This window comes from Hemicordylus capensis, chromosome 9 (genome assembly GCF_027244095.1).
Source record: "Hemicordylus capensis ecotype Gifberg chromosome 9, rHemCap1.1.pri, whole genome shotgun sequence".
Lineage (NCBI taxonomy): Eukaryota > Metazoa > Chordata > Lepidosauria > Squamata > Cordylidae > Hemicordylus > Hemicordylus capensis.
Window position 1 is genome coordinate 8,745,105 of NC_069665.1, and position 19,740 is coordinate 8,764,844.

Genomic DNA, 19,740 nt, shown 5'->3' on the forward strand with positions numbered 1-19,740 from the left:
CACAGGAGTACTTGTAAAAGGGGCTTAGAGAAATTCATGGAGGACAGGTCTAGCAATGGCTACTAGTCTGGTGGCCACAGGCCACCTCCAGCCTCAGAGGCACAATGCCTCCAAATATCAGTTGCAAGCAAGCAACTGCAAGGGCATGGCCTCACTTCTTGCTTGTGAGCTCCCTAGAGGATATCTGGAGGGCCACTGTGGGGAGGAAAAGGGTGCTAGACCTGATAGGCCTTGGACCTGTTCCAGCAGGGCTGGTCTTACGTTTGTATTGCTCTTTCAAGTTAAGAGCAACATGGCTACCCTTCCCCATCACAGTCATGCCCCATTTGTGAACTTTTTGCTTCTTTGCTTGAAAACAACACCAAGTTGTTATCCCTCCTTTCATAAAAGGAGGATGGGCTCCTACATTACAGCTTCTTCATTGGGGCTAGTGAAAGTGTGGTAAAGTGTGCCACCAAGTCAATTTTGACTCCTGAAGATCAGAGCCCTGTGGTTGTCTTTGGTAGAATACAGGAGGGGTTGACCATTGCCTCCTCCTGCATAGTTTGAGATGATGCTTTTCAGCATCTTCCTATATTGCTGATATGGTACCAGCGGAGATTCGAACTGGCAACCTTCTGCTTGTTAGTCAAGCATTTCCCCACTGCGCCACTTAAGGTGACAACTGAAAGTATAGTTATCCGGGTTAATCCCAGGTTAAAAAAAAAAAATTCTGGAACGACTGGGCAGATCCTGATCCCTTCATGTTATAGGCTTCTTTCCAGACCCAATAATTCTTTTTAGAAGTGGAATGTTCACAGAACATGAACACTGCCAGACATATAAATGCAATGGTGGTTTATCATACAGCACAGGCAGGAAAATACTTTGACTGTTAAGGCAGAAAGATCTTTATTTGTTCATTCGTCTCCAAGAGCACATTTCATCGCATACATGTGGGATCTTGGAAAAGCTGCATTGTGGTCAGTTTTCTTCATTCAGGACAAGAGGGTGGTTGTTTAAAGCTCACACTACTGACAACTATGCATGCAGTTGTTTGTGCAAACATCTAATGTACAGAGAACACGGAGTTTAATCACGTCACTGGTCAAAAGCAGAAAGGCATACTTGGACGCTGGGCTTTGTATGCTTGCTTACTGCACTAAGAGCACTAAAGAGTAACTGCTTGCACGCGTAACTATGTATTCAATGGTTTTTCTCCCATTTATAGGAACATAGGAAGCTGCTGCCTACCAAGTCAGACCACTGGCCCATCTAGTTCAGGATTGTCTGCACAGATTGGCAGTGGCATCTCCCAGGTTGCAGGTGGGAGTCTGTCTCAGCCCTATCTAGGAGATGCTAGGGAGGGAACTTGGAACCTTCTGCATGCAAGCATTCCGATGCTCTTCCCAGAGCAGCCCAACCCCTAAGGGGAATATCTTACAGTGCTCACATATAGTCTCCCATTCAAATGTAAACCAGGGCAGACCATGCTTATTAAAAAGGGACAGTTCATGCTTGCTACTACAAGACCAGCTCGCCTCCCTTGATTAGCTACCTGTTGGGGAGTGTGCTCCTGTTAAAGAGGAACATTTCACTCATGATTCCTCCATAAAAAACTTCCTCTGTAGTTTTGTATTCATAGTTTGAGAAAACTTTTCATGAAGAATGTAATTTGGATACAGCTGTTAAGTCGTGGGATGGGGCATTATAGCTCAAGCCGGGACTATGAAGAGCTTTCCTCTAAGTGAGGGGTTCTCCAACGGAGGCCCCCAGATGTCGCCAGCTGGCCATTGTGGCTGGGGATGATGGGAGTTGAAGTCAAAAACATCTGGAGAGCCCAGTTTGAGAACTCCTCTCTAAGTGACAAATGGCTTGGCACACCATTGTCATCAACTGTGGCTCTAATGGACAGATGAGGATGAACCACATTTTTATTTTTACATTTATATCCTGCTTTGTCCTCCGAGGAGCTATGTTTATCCTCACAACAACCCTGTGAGGTAGGTTAGACTGAGAGATACACTGAGGGAAATAAGTATTTGATCCCCTGGTGATTTTGTCCGTTTGCCCTCTGACACAGAAATGACCAGGCTATAATTGGAATGGTAGGTTTATTGTAGCTGTGAGAGACAGAACAACAACAAACAAACCCTCAAAAGCCCAGTGCCCAAAAGTCAGCGATGGACAAAACGGACAAAATCAGCAGGGGATCAAATACTTATTTCCCTCACTGTACATGACTGGCCCAGTGTCACCCAGTGAGTTTCGTGGTTGAATAGGGACTCAAACTCAAGTCTTCCTGGTCCTTGTCCAACACTCTTAAACCACTACGCTATGCTGGCTCATGGTTTTTGCTACCACCTGTTTCAGATACCGTGAAGGTCATAAAAATAGGAAGCCAACTGCTGAACAAGCCAGAGATCCATTTCTCAAGGAAGTGGAAAACCTGCATCTGGGCTGTTCTGTTTCCGACGGCACATAATTCACCCAGCTGAAGTTTCCTTCTGACAAACATTGCCCACCACACAAAGCAAATGAGTGCATCATGGAAGGGGGCTGTAAGCTAGCTTTCCCCCTGATGTGCCAGCTTTCTATGTGGAAGGGATTTTTTGTGTAGAGGAATCATTAAGCAAACTCCCACCTGCAACCTGAACTGGGGCAGCCTAGACACAGGCACAGGCCAACCCAACACATGCTTACCCAGAAGCAAGTCTATCTTGGTTCCCAAGAAGTGTGCACAGGCACACAGAGCAGGGCTCTCACTATGATGTGACTGCAAAGAGTCACCTTAAGGGAACAGAAGCAAGATTCTCCTACAGCAGTGTCTTGATTACAGGCAGCACACATGCAGGAAGAGAGCGTGCACACAAGGTGAACTTCAAAAGGGCTTCTCTTACAAGTTCGGCAAGACAGTCAAAACACAACACCCATCTTTGCGGGCATTTCAGTGGCAGGAACACAGTCCAACACCAGCTGATGCGATGGTTTAATTTAGATTTACGTTTTCAAATGCCAAGGCACCCAAACAGATAAGAGCAATTTTTGGAGTGGTGATGTGTTCCTATAAATTAGGAGCCAGACGCCTATGCCCTGCCTCCTCATTCCCTTGAGCCCCTCCCACCAGGCCCTGAGAACCGCTGGTTCCATGACTCAGCATTAATGCATCTGCTGCTGGAGCTGTGGATACACCCTTTGCTCCAACCTGTACAGGTATGGCAGCTCCAACAAGCAGCTAGGATCGCCCCCGGAAGTATGCCCAGGCAGTCAACAAAACCAAGGCAACTCTATCCGATTGTCAGGACTGTTCCTTGCCTCATGCAGAGGGAGGACAATAAAGCTGCAGTCATTCCAGCATTTCCCTTGCAATTAGTCGGACTGTGCAGTTGTGTCCTTCCAAAATGCCCTCTGTCTGGCATGATTGGAAGAATTTCTGGTATTCTTGTAGGGCCAAGTTAAATGGTTACATCCAATTATTAAAAAGGCCACATGTGCCTCCCTCAGCTGAGAGGTGCCAGGCGGGCCATTTGAACGTGGTCTGACTGTAGGAAATGTCAGATTTCTGATCAGACATTACCTGACCCAAAAATTGGGGGCGGGGGGGGGCCTTGCTGGGCCTGCAAATTTTTCTGACGGATTGGATTATTTCTGATGCTTTTTCGGCTGCACAGGTCTACAGCATAGACCTGCGCAGCCTAAAATGTTAATCAACTTTGTTAAATCTTAACAGAATTTTCAGTCGAGGGACAAAAAATGACCAGGTTCAAACTATCATACTTTGGACACATTATGAGAAGGCCCAGCTCCTTTGAGAAGTCCATAATGCTGGGGAACGTTGAAGAGAAGAAGAGGATGACCAGCAGCAAGGTGGATGGACTCGACAGCAATGAACTGAGACCCCCTGAAGGCCAAGTTGAAGACAATTCGTCCTGGAGATGATCTATCTATGTGGTCGCTAAGAGTTGACACCGACTTGATGGCACTTAATCAATCAAGTTAATTAAAAAAGCCTAAAATGTTAATTTCAGCCTAAAATGTTAATTGTTAAGTTAATTATCATGTAGATTTAGTAACTTAAAGTAGGAGCCAATAAAAGGTGTTTTGATTATTGGTTAGCACAGCAGGGCCCTCCCCCACCGCCATTGTTGGGTTGGGTCATGTCTGATCAGCAATCTGACATTTCCTACAGTACTGTCCGGCCAAGTTCAAATGGCCCACGTGGTGCTTCTCAGCTGAGACATGTGCATGTGGCCCATTTAAAAATTAAATATAGGAATCCAGTCACACATGCTACACGATTATACTGTTGCTTACAGAAGAAACCATTCCAATGTACTGTAATATTTTATCATAAAGGTGGAAGAGGCCTCTCGTCTCTCAGTACTATTGCAGCTAGAATTACTACTACAACAAGCACAACTGGTAGTTTAGTAGTATACTCTGTAATTGTACAGAAAATATAAAATTTATAACCAGAAGCACTGAGACACATTCCGAGCATGTGCTTCCCACAAGAACACACGGAGTGCCGTGGGTCTTTTGTGAAGGGCTTGGGGGTTTAGGTCTAACAAGGGATGATCTCCAGCTCAGAATAAGGAGCTGTGGTATCAGCCTCTATTCAGGTCAGTTGGCTCATGTTTACAGAAACTTACCTTCCTCTAATTCCTATTCTAATAGATTGTGTAACTTGTCTTACTTCTGGATCATACTAGGCTTGCTGAGAACCTGCATGAAATACCATTGTTTAAAGATTCAAGTCTGCCAATTACAGCTTACTAGCAAATAAGGATACACAGCAGGACTTTACAATTCCAAAATCCTCTTTTTAGCAAAGGCTGGAGCACCAGCTTATGTACCAAGCACCCTTTAATGAGCTTGGGTGAATCTTATACCTTGATTGTGCAGCTAAAGATGATTTGAGCAACACACTGGTTCTGTAAAGTGCCGTGGGGGAAAGGAACAATCTTTATAACATAGAGCAGGGGGTTCTCAAACTTGGGTCCCCCAGGGGTTGCTGGACTACAACTCCCATCACTTCCAGCCATTGTGGCTGAGGATGATGGGAGTTGTAGTCAAGCAAGTTATGGGGGATCCAAGTTTGTGAATCCATGACCTAAAAAATAAAAGGCTATCAGATTCTAACACAGGCCTGGCCTCTTTTAAGAAGGCAACGTGCTCCTGGAATCGGACATTTTCTGCAAAACCAATTCGAGCAGATTGATCCGATTATGAACAAGCTACTTTTTATCTTTTACACATATACTGTTGTATTTTTACTAGTAGACAAATACAGCCAAAGAGAGCCTGTATCAGATCTGCAGGAGAAAAAGCTAGCAGTGCAGCAGTTTTGGGACACTCAGCTAGGCAATTTGAGAAGAAGTCTTCTTTGAACTCAAAGTGAGTGCTGAATGTTCTCCACCCCTGCAACCCAAATGCATGGATTTAGTCACAGCAGCTATTCAAAATGAGTTATTGCAGCAACACTACACACAAGATAACTGGCTTCAAGAAGACCTGAAAGTCAAAGCTGCAGCACACGTGTTGGAAATAGCTCAGACACGTAGAACTAGCTACTGTTCCATTTCACACCAACCATCTCCACTGCATCAGCAATATACAGAGAGAGAGAGAGAGAGAGAGAGAGAGAGAGAGAGAGAGTTTATAGCATCAGAGGACAGTTGCCCATTTTGTCGAGGTAAGAGGGCCTCTCAGTCTCCCACCCCATCACATGAGTGCCCAGATGTCTGGCCCAAGCACAGACACAGACCTCCTCAAATCCACTTCAGGGTGCTGATTGGCACATTGGCCAAAAATGCACCAAGGCCACTGTTTTCTGAACTCCAGTTACCAGGCTGGATACCACAGCAAACCAGAACGCACAAACACAAGGAAGGCAGTGTGCTCCAGTGGAACTGGAGATCATAGGACACACATCCTGACAAAGGTTGACGTACTCCATCTAGGTAAGTCATGGCATGGGGGGAGCTTCACCCTTCTGATCATGGAGGTACACCAATATCTCCTTGGACTGGTAATTACTAGGACAGTACATGGCATTCAGTAGCAGAGACTGGTACAGACTGGATCCCGGTAATGACAGAATTGTGCATTCCATCACTGGGGCTTCCGGATCGCATCCAGCCAATCCAGCAGGGTGTGAGGCTTAACTGTCCTGAAGACCTGACATTCCCCAAAGCAAGTGTCTGACACTTACAGGGTGTGGCCTTTCCCCCTCAGTAATGCGCTAGGAAGAGGACGCAACACCATGACGTTGCTTCCTGCCCTGGTGCATGCTAAGGGGAGATGGAGGGAAAGTGGGCAATTTGAATCACAGCTGCTGCAGTTGCCTTCTGGGCAGTCACTTTCTTTGGCAAATGCTGAATCTTTAGGAAAGCTAAGCCCCTTTCGAAAGCCAAGCCACATCGGAGGCATCTTCTGCTGCGAACAATTCCAGTTAAAAATTGAGTTTTTCTGACATGCTCAATGCAATGCTGATACGATGTGGCACTGCACTGAATCCATTTCCGATACAGAGGTCATTTTTCCACTGGAATTATTCACAGCGGAAGATGCCTCTGATATGGCTTGCGCTGCGTAGGAACTGGTTATGGGACTGTTTCGATGCCCACTCCTAGGAGTTACCTAGAAACACCTGCATGATGCACATGTGCATGCACAGACACACCCTGTTAATGTCACTGCAGCCCCACCGTTGCCAGGTGCTCTGACAAAAGTTCTCATCCAAACCCTTCAGCTTCACCAGTTGCAAACAGCACCAATCAAGGCATCCTGAAGAACGTGTCATACAGGTCTGAGCAGCAGACGCCTTGCTTTAAACTGGAGATTCAGCCCAAGAGTGAGGAACAATACCAGCTGGCACATAAAAGTGCTTTGTCAAGGCAAGCCCCAGTCAAGAGTTCTCCTTCCAAATACGCCTCCAGGACAGACTGGGAAAGAGTCATACAAGCTTGCAGAGCAGCTTTGGGAGAATGGGTCCTGTGCACATTTAACCAGCAGATATCCACCCGCGGCTGAGAATCATTTCCCTTGAATACAAAAACACAAGCTAACTGGAGAGCAAATGGACGTGTGAGAGGTCGCCAACACCCACGGATGTCACACAGAGGTTCAGTCAGGTAAGGCCAAACACACACCACAAGAACCAGTTTGGAAAGAGCAGGCTTGACAAATCCATACTGATAGTCCGTTTCTGGCACTACTACCCAAGGACAGAAGCCCCTAAGATCTTTGGCCTTTGAAAGCTGCAGTGGATCTTGAAGCAGCCCTGACTGCAACAGGAATCTAACCAGTGTACTCACCACAGCTGTATATCCAAGCATTAGAAATCTTTGGTAAGGGCTGTAGGTGCACACATCTGTTGTCTAGGCCGGTAGGGTTGCTAGGCAATGAACTTGCTCTGAGCCTCTTGCTCTTTTGATGGCTGGCTTTAATTCTACATTTCCAGATCAGTTCTTCCACCACAGCCTTTGGAGTATAGATGCTTAAAGCCATAAAGTTCAGACTTGCTATCGGGTAAGACTGTAAAGCACCTAATTTCTGGACCGATTACGAACGGGCACCGTCCAGACTAGCTGGTCCTGACTAAGCACCACGGACGTCAGTGACACAAGTTAGCCATGACTAGTTTCACTCCCATTTGTTCTAGTGCGATTTAGTCATGACTAACTTGGTCTGAATGCTGCCCGGTGTTACCAGACGATTAAGTCCACGATCGCTCAAAACCATTTGCCCATTTTGAACACACAGTACAAGACTCAACATGGTGACTTCAAGACTGAGTTACTCCCCACTCGGAAATACAGAGCCTGACATGCTATATGAACGATTGCATCGTTCATATAGCAATAGGAATCCAGAAAAGAAAAACGGGATCTTGTACTTTGGCTGCATGAATAAAGAGCTTCAATAATCCAGTAGCCAACATGCTGCTGTACGTTTGTAGTAGGGATGTGCCCGAAATGTTTTGGAGGCCATTATGAAGGCCTCCGAAACGTTTCGGCACTGGGGGCGTTTCGTTGCCGATGGGGGGGTAGCGCTTTAAGGGCGGGGGAGGGTGTACTCACCCCTCCTGCCGCATTTCCCCCACCAGCGCACTGTCATTTTGAAGCCCCTCGGGGCGGCAGTGTTCCTCCCTGCCGCCCCGTTTTCCCCGTCGGCTGGAAATCGCGAGCGCGCGTGCACCCATCGTGCATGCGTGCGCACATGGCAGAAGGGCGCGCGCATGCACAACAGGCACGTGCGACTTCCGGCCGACGGGGGAAATGGGGCGGCAGGGAGGAACACTGCCACCCCGAGGGGCTTCAAAATCACAGCGCGCCGGTGGGGGAAATGCAGCGGGAGGGGTGAGTACACCCTTCCCCACCCGTAAAGCGCTACCCCCCGTCGGCAACGAAGATCTTCGTGCACATCCCTAGTTTGTAGTAGGGACGTGCACAGAACCGGCGGGGGGCAGTTCCAAGGCGGGAGGGGGAATACCTTTTTAAGGACTGGGGAGGGTGAAGACACCCCCACCCCAGCCATGTTTCCTCCGTCAGTGCTGCAGTTTAGAAGAGTCTGGTGGGATGGCACTGCCTCCTCAGACTGGAAGTACCTGGTGCACGTGGGTGCACACATGCTGCACTTGTTCACCGGGCACTTCCGGTCCAAGGAGGCAACGGGGCGGCAGACTCTTAAACTGCAACACCAGTGGGGGAAATGAAGTGGGGGTGGGTGGGAGCAACCTCCCCAGTCCTTAATAAGGTACCCCCCCCTCATTTGGAACTGTTGGACCCAACCACGATTTAACCTTTTCTAAATTTCAACTGGAGGTAGTCCACTCCAGTATAAGGAACCAAAAGAGAGAGAACGCACACACATGCACACAACTTGGGGGATGAATAAGGATTTAAAGAATGGTGGATTTCGATCCAAAGTTTTACAGTCCAATCCTGTGCATGTTTAGTCAGAAATCCAGAGTTAAATGAGGTTTACTCCAGATAAGCGTTCACAGGATTGCAGCATTAGACGACAGACACGACTCAAGGCTAGGAACTCTGGATTAATCTCTTAACATAGGAAACATACATTAACACAACATAATGAACATTAGTTTTAAACACACACACACAGAAAAAGTACCCATATCATGGCAACATTTGTAAACCAAACCATATATGGTCAATTACATTCAGTGTAACTCACTCCAATGTCAGTTTCTCTTAACCACAAAACTTACTCCTCAACGAGAAGGGTGTTCATGACTCAATGGCTTGTTTTATCAGAACCCTGAAATAAGGAGCACAATTCTGCACAGGTCTGTGTTTCTACAGAACTGAACTGTGACTCCATTGTATTCCAGGCCAAGTCAGCCAGCAGGAAATCATCCATAGCCGTTTGAGTCTCATTGCTAGTAAGAAATAAGTTGCCTAGGGTTTCAAAGCAGCTATCCATCGTCTGTGTCTCAGCACTACTCAGCTGGACTTTGCTCTCTGCGATTTGATTGGAGGCATCTCTCTCAGGAAGCTGCACTTCGGTTTGCGTTTCCGTATCGGAAGAGTCTGTGCTCACAGAGAATGTGGACTGCTTCAGAATGTTCCCCAAAGGCAGATAGGGGCTGTCTAAAAAGAAGTTTAGATCTGTCTGGGTCTGTGTGTCAAACATCTCCAAGCCTAAGAAACTGGGGTTACCTTTGCAGCCATATGACTGGGTGGCATTATCTGAAAATAAATCTGTCTGGGTTTCAATATCTAGCGATTCCAAGACTGGCTCTGGGTTCAGGTGGCCGAGTTCAGTCTCCTCCGTCTGAGTTTGAATGTTGGAGGCTGTGAAGAAATCCTCAATGTCAAAATCGATGCCCGCGTTTTGTGCAGGGCCAGAAGGCAGGGGCGTGCCAGTGTTCGAGCTGGCATCTGTCAGGAGGCTACGGTTATCTGCCTGACCGGCTGGATTACCTGAAAAAATGGTTTCAAGATCACTCAGTAACTCCATTGTCTGGGTCTGATTGTCTGTCGTGGCTTGCTGCGGGAGAATATTGTTCTGTGCGCTGAAGTGGATAATTGGCTCAGATTTTGTGTCCGGACTCAACAACTTGCAGCTTCCTCTTTGTAGCAAGTTGTGACCCAGGTCTGCCGCCATCAAGTTGTCGCCTGGGAGGGCCACTGGGGTAGAATCGCTGAACGAACTCACACTGTCAAATAGGTCACTGCACATCACAGCCTGGTCCATTTGTACTCTCCCATCAATGCCTCTCTGCGACCTATTGGTCTGAGTCTCTCGAGAGACCCCGCACGGCTGAAAGCAGGCCTGGGCAAATGTCTCTGTCTGAGCAGCTATAGATGAAGTCAGCTTTGAATCGGGTAGCAGCGTTTGTGTCTGAACGCTAATGGGCAGCACAACCTGCGAACTGAATGTCAGGTCGGTTTGAGAGCAGGAAGACACGGAAGAATCAGGAGTCCAGGTTGCAGAGGGGACAAAGTTCTGGGAAATGTAAGATAAGTCCGTCTGTACATTGGTGGAACAAATTCTGTTCTTGTAGCATATGGTCCCCAGGTCTTGCACTGTGTTATGAGACACAACTTTCCCCAAGTTGACCTGAATACCTGTGCTGACTGGCTCAATGCTGCCAGCAGTTTTGATTTTTGGAAGGGGAAAGTGGTCTTTAAATGCAAGTGTGTCGGCTTCCACCGCAGGCATCACAATTCCTACCGGCAGAGGCATCAAGTGAACAGTACTCATCACAGAGCCTGTGTCGTCCACAGCCACTACAACAGGCTTGACGGAAGAGTCTAGTGCTGATACAAAGATAGGCAGATGAGTAAGCTGCATGATGGGCAGTTTAACCAAAGCTACTTTGGGCTTTGGCAGAAGCAACTTTGGTGCATTTTTTGGCTGTGTCTGCATTTGCTTAGTGGTAGAGGAATGGCTGGAATCATCAGAGGACGCTGACAGAGAAGTCTCCAAGTCTTGAGTGCTAGTACATCTGGTGTGGACACTGTCAGAGGCTTCTTTCACTTTTTCTCCCAGCAACTGAACGGAGACTGAGGTTTCAGTTTTCCTTTTCTTACTAGGTGGATCCCTGCAAGCAAGAACACATTCTTAACATCTGAGTTCAGCACATAGTCTTCCGCCATCCCTTCCAAACCTGTTCTTCACTTGGGTCCCTGGATGTTGCTGGACTACAACTCCCATCACCCCCAGCCACAAGGGCCAAAGGTCACTGTGAGTGGGGATGTTGAGAGCTGTAGTACAACATCATCCAGGGAACCAGATCTGAGAACCCCAGAGTTCAGTGCATGTGAAAACAAGAAGTATATATCCCACCGCACCCCAGATTAGGACTGAGTTGCAAAGGACAGAATCAATGAAGATTTCCACTGAAAAATTCTTTCCCACCCTGCCACCTTCACCACAGCAACCGTCAACAAAACAGACCAATTAAATATGTTAGGGCAGTATTGAGCAGAAGACTTACTTGAGCTAGTTGCTGGGCCAAAAACCCCCAAACAAAAACACCGATATCTGCTAGAGTCAAACTCTGGGCCTCTTTTATTTAGCTTTAAATGCAAAATACATGATCTTGCACTAGATCAGCGCATTTAAATAGTCACGGGTGCCGACTCAGAACACAGCCTGTAACACTTACTACTGTTTTCTCAAGCTCAAGTTGTCAGCATCCATGAGAGTTTACTGAGCTAAATGTTTTGGTGAGGGACTTTGTGAATAGTCACCATGGTTTTTTCTAATGAACGGAACTGGAGGACGGGGTCATAGCTCAGTGGAGGAGCACCTGCTCTGCATACAGAGTGTCTCAGGCACAATCCCTGGCATCACCAGAGAGAGCTGGGAAAGAGCCCTGTCTGAAACAGGGAGAGCCACTGTCTATCAGTGTAGACAATACTGAGCTAGATGGAGCAATGGTTTAAGAACATAAGAACAGCCCTGCTGAATCAGGCCCAAGGAGGCCCATCCAGTCCAGCATCCTGTTTCACACAGTGGCCCACCAGATGCCTCTGGGGAGCCCACAGCCAAGATATGAGGGCAGGCCCTCTCTCCTGCTGTTGCTCCCCTGCAACTGGTATTGAGAGGCATTGTGCCTTTGAGGCTGGAGGTGGCTCACAACCACCAGACGAGTAGCCATTGATAGACCTGTCCACCATGAATCTGTCTAAGCCCCTTTTAAAGCCATCCAAGCTGGTGGCCATCACATCTCATGGCAAAGAATTCCACAGATTAATTATGCACTGTGTGAAAAAGTACTTCCTCTTGTCGGTCCTAAATTTCCCAACCTTCAGTTTCATGGGGTGACCCCTGGTTCTAATGTTGTGAGAGAGGGAGAAAAATTTCTCTGTCTACTCAATCCGCTCCATGCATAATTTTATACACCTCGATCATGTCTCCCCTTAGTCGCCTCTTTTCCAAGGTAAAAAGGCCCAGATGCTGTAGACTTGCCTCATAAGGAAGGTGCTTCGGGCCCTGATCATTTTGGTTGCCCTCTTCTACACCTTTTCCAGTTCTACAATATTCTTCTTAAAATACAGTGACCAAAGCTGTATGAAGTACTCCAGATGTGGCCGCACCATAGATTTGTATAAGGACATTATAATATTAGCGTTTTTATTCTGAACCCTCTTCCTAATGATTCATCCCATGGAATTAGCCTTTTTCACAGCTGCCGTGCACTGAGTCCACACTTTCAATGAGCTGTCCACCACAACAGTTCACTGAAAGGTTTGCCTCCATATATAAGCGGTCTTCCTATGCCTCCTCTGAAATTCAACAAGCAGTACCCTGGATTGCTAGTCAGTTCAAAGGGATAAACTTTACTGGTGGCAGCTTGGGTGTATGTGGGAAATCACACCTTGTGTTGTCAGAGAGATGCTTTTAAAAAACTAGGAAGAAGAGGAACTTTAGTGGCAGTGATCTTCAGACAAACATGTTCAACTTTCTGATTGCGTCCCTGCCACCCAGCCCCAAGTTAAGATGAAAATGTGCACACTGGAACCAGTTAACCTAAACTTACATTTAATTAAGAAAAGTGTAATTACCTGTGTTCTACTGGGATCTCATGCTGCGTCCTATAAATATGAGACAACAGTGCTGTCCTACTCGCATATGGGCACCCACAAGTACATTGGAAAGTCTTGCCACAGTCTTCGATGTGTCGCTTCAGGTCCCAGATGGTACCATAGGAGTTGCTGCATTTGTCACATTTGTGCTTCTTTTCAGCATGCATTTTCATGAAATGCTGAAACACATATAGTCAGTCAGTCAGTAGGACACAGTGAAGCCAAGTTTGCAACATAGAACTATTACGTTTGAGTGTCTCTTTGATAGACAAGTCTAATTGGCATGTGATTAACGGGCAACTTTTCTGTAATTACTGGTGCATTTTAAAGTTAGTTACAGTGTTCATTCTAAGAGGGATTTCCAGATGGTGTTGACTACAACTCCTAGAATCTTCGGCTGCAATGGCTTTTGCTTGGGGATTCTGGGAGTTGTAGTCAACAACATCTGGAAACCCCTCTTAGAGGGAACACTAGTTAGTTATTGGACATGTTTTAGAGAACTGAAGATTTCTAAGCCTGGGCCAGTTCAGGCAATATATCCAACTGGTACCGCTCACTACGCAATTATGGGTGGAAATGCATATGTTTCATTTCCCCTCCTGGTGTACCAGTCCTTTGTTAATATAATGTAGTGCAGTGATTCCCTCCAGATGAATCTGGAGCCTCCAGTTGTTTCTGAACTACGACTCCCACCAGTCCCAGCTACCATGTATTGTGGCTAGGGGCAATGCAAGTTGTAGTTCAGCAACATTTGGAGGCCCCTGGGTTGGGAGACACTGTTGATGTATATTCAGTTGCATGGGAGCATGCCTTTATTGAACCAGCCCTCTCGCATGAGACTGTGAGAAGCAGAACTGCACACCAGGAGAGAGAGGCATGTGCATTCATGTCCCTAATAGCATGGTGAGCAGGACTGGTCAGACATCTCACCCAAACCAGCCCCTTCAATACCACAAAATGACTAAAACATGGAATAGAAAGTCAGCCTGTGCTATCCGGCTCTACTGGAATCTGGAAAAGTTTTGAAATTGACTTGTGTAGGAAAAGGACTCCGCCCAATGTCACACAACAACAAATATTTATATACCATTTTTCAACAAAAGTTTCCAAAGCGGTTTACATTGAGAAATAATAAATAAATAAGATGGATCCCTGTCCGCAAAGGGCTCACAATCTAAAAAGAAACAGAAGAAAGACACCAGCAAGAGTCACTGGAGGTCCTGTGCTGGGGGTGGAGAGGGCCAGTTACTCTCCCCCTGCTAAATAAAGAGAATCACCACGTTAAAAGGTGCCTCTTTGCCCAGTTAGCAGGGGTAAAAACAAGCTTAACTAACAACTAACAAACTTAATTTTCAAAGATAGTAAGTAGTAGAGAATTTAGCTGTGGGAAGATTTGGTCATCTGTCATTATCCTTCATGCCAATTTAGCAGTTTGTGCTCTCAGTAATGAAAACTGACCCTTATAAGCTTTACACAGTTCTGCACTGCTGGTAAGAAAGCAGGGGTGGCGAATGCAGTTAGTAAATGCAGTAACTCAGGGGTCCCCAACCTGTGGTATTGCAGATGCTGCTGAACTACAACTCCCATCATCCCCAGCTTCAATGTCCTGTGGCTGGGGATGGTGGGAGCTGGAATTCAGCAACATCCACAGTACCACAGGTTGGGAGACCCAACAGTAACTGAACTAACTACCAACAAAAATCTAGGAGGAAAGATTTCTTGCTTTCATTTCCAGCTACAAAAGCAAGGCTCTACTGAATTTGGTCAGAATGTCCAAACCCTAACGATCAATTTGCTTAACATATTTAAAGAGTAAGAGCAACATATGTAAGGCTCACAGTGATGCCATTTTAAGGGAGCTCCTTTCCAACACAGTGATTTTATAACCAGCATCTGATTTATTTTAAGTCAATTCATTAAGCATTTTATATCCTGTGCTCCAGCCCTGAGAAGGCTCTCCCCACCCCTTGGCCAGCTTACAGTTATCACTTAAACCACAAAAATCTACAGAGACTCTAGCACCACACAATTAATAGTATAAACTAAAACAATTACTAGTGACATTCAAATGCAAGTCTAGTGGATATACACGTACACTGTTATACAGACATGCTGGGATTCAGAAAGACATACAGATCTTTTGAGAATGATTGTTGATGTCTGTATCCAAATTTCATTTAAATTTCTCTAGTATATAGCACAGTTGTACAGATACATACCTGCCTTACAAGAGAAAACTGGGAAAATGGCCTTTCTGGTCCCCTAGGGCAGCCTTCAATAGGACAGCAGTAGTACTTCGGGGGTGTTTTCAAGCCTTTCCTTATTGCAGGATTTATTTTTCCATCCTGTAAGCATTTGAGAGTTGCAGAAGTAGATTATTTTAAAAGGTGGGGGGGCTGGGGGGAGTTGTGTGTTCTCAGAAGTAACTTGAATGCAAATTAATGTTTCCTTTATTCAACATTTTGCCTGCCTCGATACTTCAAACTTAATGGGTCACCCCAATAAGAACTTCTGGGCAAATTAAATCTATTTCTTGCAAAAGGTAAGCTCTCTGCATAACCACAATTACCAAGTTAGACACAATGGGAAACGGTGGATTCCTGCCCTGCAATCCACAGATCACTTTAACCAGAGATATTAGGGGCTGGACCTGGAACCTTATTTCTTAAAAAATCATAACCCTCCTTGTAGAATGCAGAAGGTAGCTAGCAAGAGAGTTTAAGATACACCAGATCATTAATATACAGTTAAAAATAAAAATAAAATAAAAGCAGAGCACAAACACAACTTCCCAAATGCTTGCAAAAATGAAACATGCCTTTACATGGCAGCAAAAGGCCACTGGAGACAGGATACCTCCCTGCAATAATGCAGGAGCACACATGAAGCTACCTCGGAGTGAATCATAACAAGTGGTCCATTCAGCCTGGGGTGATCCACCACAAGTAACAGCAGAGCCAATGCCTGGGCCCAGCTCCAGGGTTGTGAAGATAATATGTGGGTGGAGGAGCGGGGTGGGGAAGAACCATGTATGCTTCCCTGAGCTGCTTAGTGGAAGGGAGAGATATAAGTGTTGTTACATCAGAGTAAAACACACTGAGTTTGTAGATCAGGGAGCTGTGGATTAAAATCCCTGCTCAGCCATGAGGCTCAGGGAAGAACTTGAGCCAGTCACACTTTCTCTCTCAGCCAAACCTACCTCTGGGGATGCTGGGAGGAGTAGTCATCAAAGGAATATAGGAAGCTGCCTTATACTGAGCCAGACCCTTGATCTATCTCACTCAGTACTGTCTACACAGACTGGCAGCGTCTTCTCCAAGGTTGCAGGCAAAGTCTCTTTCAGCTGTATCTTGGAGATGCCAGGGAGAATGAACTGTCCCTTTTACTAAGCAGGGTCTGCCCTGGCTTGCATTTGAATGGGATACTACATGTTCTGGGAAGAGCACCTGCCTGCCTGCATGCAGAAGGCCTCGGATTCCCTCCCTGGCAGCATCTCCAAGATTGGGCTGAGAGAGATTCCTGCCTGCAGCCTTGGAGAAGCCGCTGCCAGTCTGTGAAGACAAAACTGAGCTAGATGGACCGATGGTCTGACTCAGTATATGGCAGCTTCCTAGGCTCTTCCAGAGCAGCCCCACCCCCTAAGTGGGATACCTTACCGCCCTCCCACACGTGGTCTCCCACGCAAACGCAAACCAGGGCAGACCCTGCTTAGCAGAGGGGACAGTGCATGCTTGCGACCCCGAGGCCACCTGTGACAGGGGACACCGCCTGCAACCCAGGCCGCCCTCCCCTCCCGCGCCTCACAACCCCCCTGCGGGGCAGGCCAAGCTGAGAGGGAGCGCAGCGGAGCTCAGGGCCGGGATCCGAACCCAGCTTTCGCGGGGGCCGTATACCTGCTGCAGGCGGTGGGCCTTGCTGAGGTGCATGCCGAGCGCCGGCGGGTTGGGCAGCACCTTGCCGCAGCCGGGCACCGTGCACAGGATGTTGCTCCGGACCGCCCGCGAGAGCTCCGCCACCGACGGCCTCACCAGCTCCCAGGGGCTGGCCGGGCGCTGGCTGGTGCAGCGCGGCGGCGGGGCCGGGCGCGGGGGGCGCCCCAAGCCCGGGCGAGCGGGCGGCGGCGGCCGAGCTGGAGCCGCCGCCATGTTGGTTGCAGCAGCCGCTGCGGTCGCCGCTCGCTGGGGCACTTCCGGCGGCGGCCGCCGCGGCGGCTCATCAATATTGATGAGCAAGCAGCACGTGACGCCCACGGAGCCCCGCCCCTTCAGTTCTCCCCAGGAGGGCGGGGCTGCCGCCCAGGGAATCGCTTCTCTTGCGGCGGCAGGGCAGCCCCGCCCTGCTGCGTCAGACGCAAATTAGCCTGGGATTCCGGGCCTCCCTTCTCCTCCTTCTTCTTTTGTGGGATGTGGCGGGTGGGGGGGATGCTCTAGCTCTGGGGTCCCACCCCTGAGCAGGGGGTTGGGCTAGATGGCCTACAGGACCACCCACCCCTCCCCCGCAAACACCCCCCTTTGGGCTCCATGTGACTAGTAGTCGTCCCTGGAAATTGGCCTCCGGACCCGAGGACTGGCAAGTAGTAGCCAATGTAACGCCACGTTTTAAAAGCGATTCGTGGGAGATCCAGGAAGTCACAGGCTACTTTGCGCCAAATTCATGGAAGGCGTTCAGTTCTTAAAGACAGAATTAGGAAGCATACAGAACATGTCAGTAGGACTTCTGGGAAAGAAACCCCCGCCTCATCAATCAATCTTAAGCCAACCAGAAAAGAAGAACATACAGAGGTGCAATAAATATCAAAAGGCCTCATGATTCTTCTAGGTTTTTTTTTCTTTTTCTGGACAAATGGTAAATTTGTGGATGGGGGTGATGCAGACTCTGTGTGGCTGGGCTTTGAAAAGGCTAGTTTGATGAAGTACTTCACACTCACAGCTCCTGAGTAAAAACTTGGGCAAAAGTGCTTCACCAAAGGCTCATAAGTAAACTTAGCAATCATAGGATAAGGGGACCGATCCCTTTATGGATCAGTGAATGGTTTCAAGACTAATTCCCCCCTGCTAACTGAGCAAAGAGGCACCAATAAAGGTGGTTCTCTTTATAATACGCAGGGGGGAGAGCAACTGGCCCTATCCATCCCCAGCACAACATCCCTCCAGTTGGTGTTGCTGGTGTCTCTCATGTTTTCGTTTTTAGATTGTGAGCCATTTTGGGACAGAGCTATTTTATTTATTTATATCTATGTAAACTGCCTTGGGAACTTTGGTTGAACAGCAGTATATAAATATGTCATATTCGTAAAATAGAAAGCGGAGTAGAAATGGACAAAGAAATAATTCCCCCTTTCCCATTAGGAACACAGGAAGCTGCCATACACACGTGGACAAATGTGTTGGTACCCCTCCACGAAAAAAGAACCCACAATTGTCTCTGAAATAACTTGAAACTGACAAACGGAACTGGCACCCATTTTGTTAATTTTTGTCTGATTTTTGTTACATGTGGAATAAACAATGATGGGTGCCGATTACGTTTGTCGGTTTCAAGTTATTTCAGAGACAATTGTGGGTTCTTCTTTTTTCATGGAAGGGTACCAACACATGTGTCCACGTGTGTATACTGAATCAGACCATAGGTCTATCTAGCTCAGTATTGTCTTCAGAGACTGTCAGTGGTTTCTTCAAGGTTGCAGGCAGGAGTCTTTCTCAGCCCTATCTTGGAGATGCTACCAGGGAGGGAACTTGGAACCTTCTGCTCCTCCCAGAGTGGTTCCATCCCTTAAGGGGAATATCTTACATTGTTCACACTTCTAGTCTCCCATTCAAATGCACCTAGGGCAGACCCTGCTTAGCTAAGGGGACAAGTCATGCTTGCTGCAAGACCAGCTCTCTTCCCAGCAGAGGGAAGGAAATCTGTCCACAGTAGAATTTCTCCCCCAGATAATGGGACTGGTAATGTGGTGTAGTGGTTAGAGTGCTGGACTAGGACCGGGGAAACCCGAGTTCAAATCCCCATTCAGCCATGATACTAGCTGGGTGACTCTGGGCCAGTCACTTCTCTCTCTGCCTAACCTACTTCACAGGGTTGTTGTGAGGAGAAACTTAAGTACACCGCTCTGGGCTTCTTGGAGGAAGAACGGGATATAAAATGTAATAAATAAAAAATTAAACATGTTCATTTAAAATAAAATTGTAACATGCTTATCGACACTGCAGCGTTTGGGGTGAGCAGTGAGGTGGCCAAGTTTGCAGATGATACCAAATCATTTAGGATGGTGAAAGTACATGCGGACTGGAAAACACTCTCCAAATTGATTAGATGGGCAACAAGAAGGCAAATGAGGTTCAGTGTGCAACACAGAGTGATGCACATTGTGACAACAAATCAACATACAGGTATAGTGTTTGACCTGGTATTGAATAACAGGGAAAAACATGAATTCCATGCAAGGAATTGTTAGGAAAGAGACTGAAAATAAGAACTGCCAGTAACATAAGGCCATATACAAATCTATGGCACAGCCACATTTGAAATGAGTTCTGGTCACCTTCCCCTTTCCGTTTCATATGCTACAGACATTTCACTTTCAGGAGGAAACACACAAGGATAGCAAATAAGCAAGGCATCACTAATTAAATTTCCATGATAAGCAAGTGACTAACATGTAATTGTGTTGTAACTTACTCATGCGAAAAAAGTTAGA

The 19,740-nt window shown here is 47.1% G+C and overlaps 1 protein-coding gene across 1 annotated transcript; it reads right to left on the minus strand.

Moving 5' to 3' along the window:
- Positions 1 to 9,017: 9,017 nt before the first annotated feature.
- Positions 9,018 to 17,241, minus strand: ATMIN (ATM interactor). The gene is made up of 4 exons (XM_053271604.1): positions 16,937 to 17,241; positions 15,263 to 15,388; positions 13,023 to 13,222; positions 9,018 to 11,053 (listed from the first exon to the last, which is right to left on the minus strand). The coding sequence occupies exons 1-4, from the start codon at positions 17,186 to 17,188 to the stop codon at positions 9,241 to 9,243; spliced, it is 2,391 nt and encodes a 796-aa protein (XP_053127579.1). The 5' UTR covers positions 17,189 to 17,241; the 3' UTR covers positions 9,018 to 9,240.
- Between the last annotated feature and the right edge of the window lie 2,499 nt (positions 17,242 to 19,740).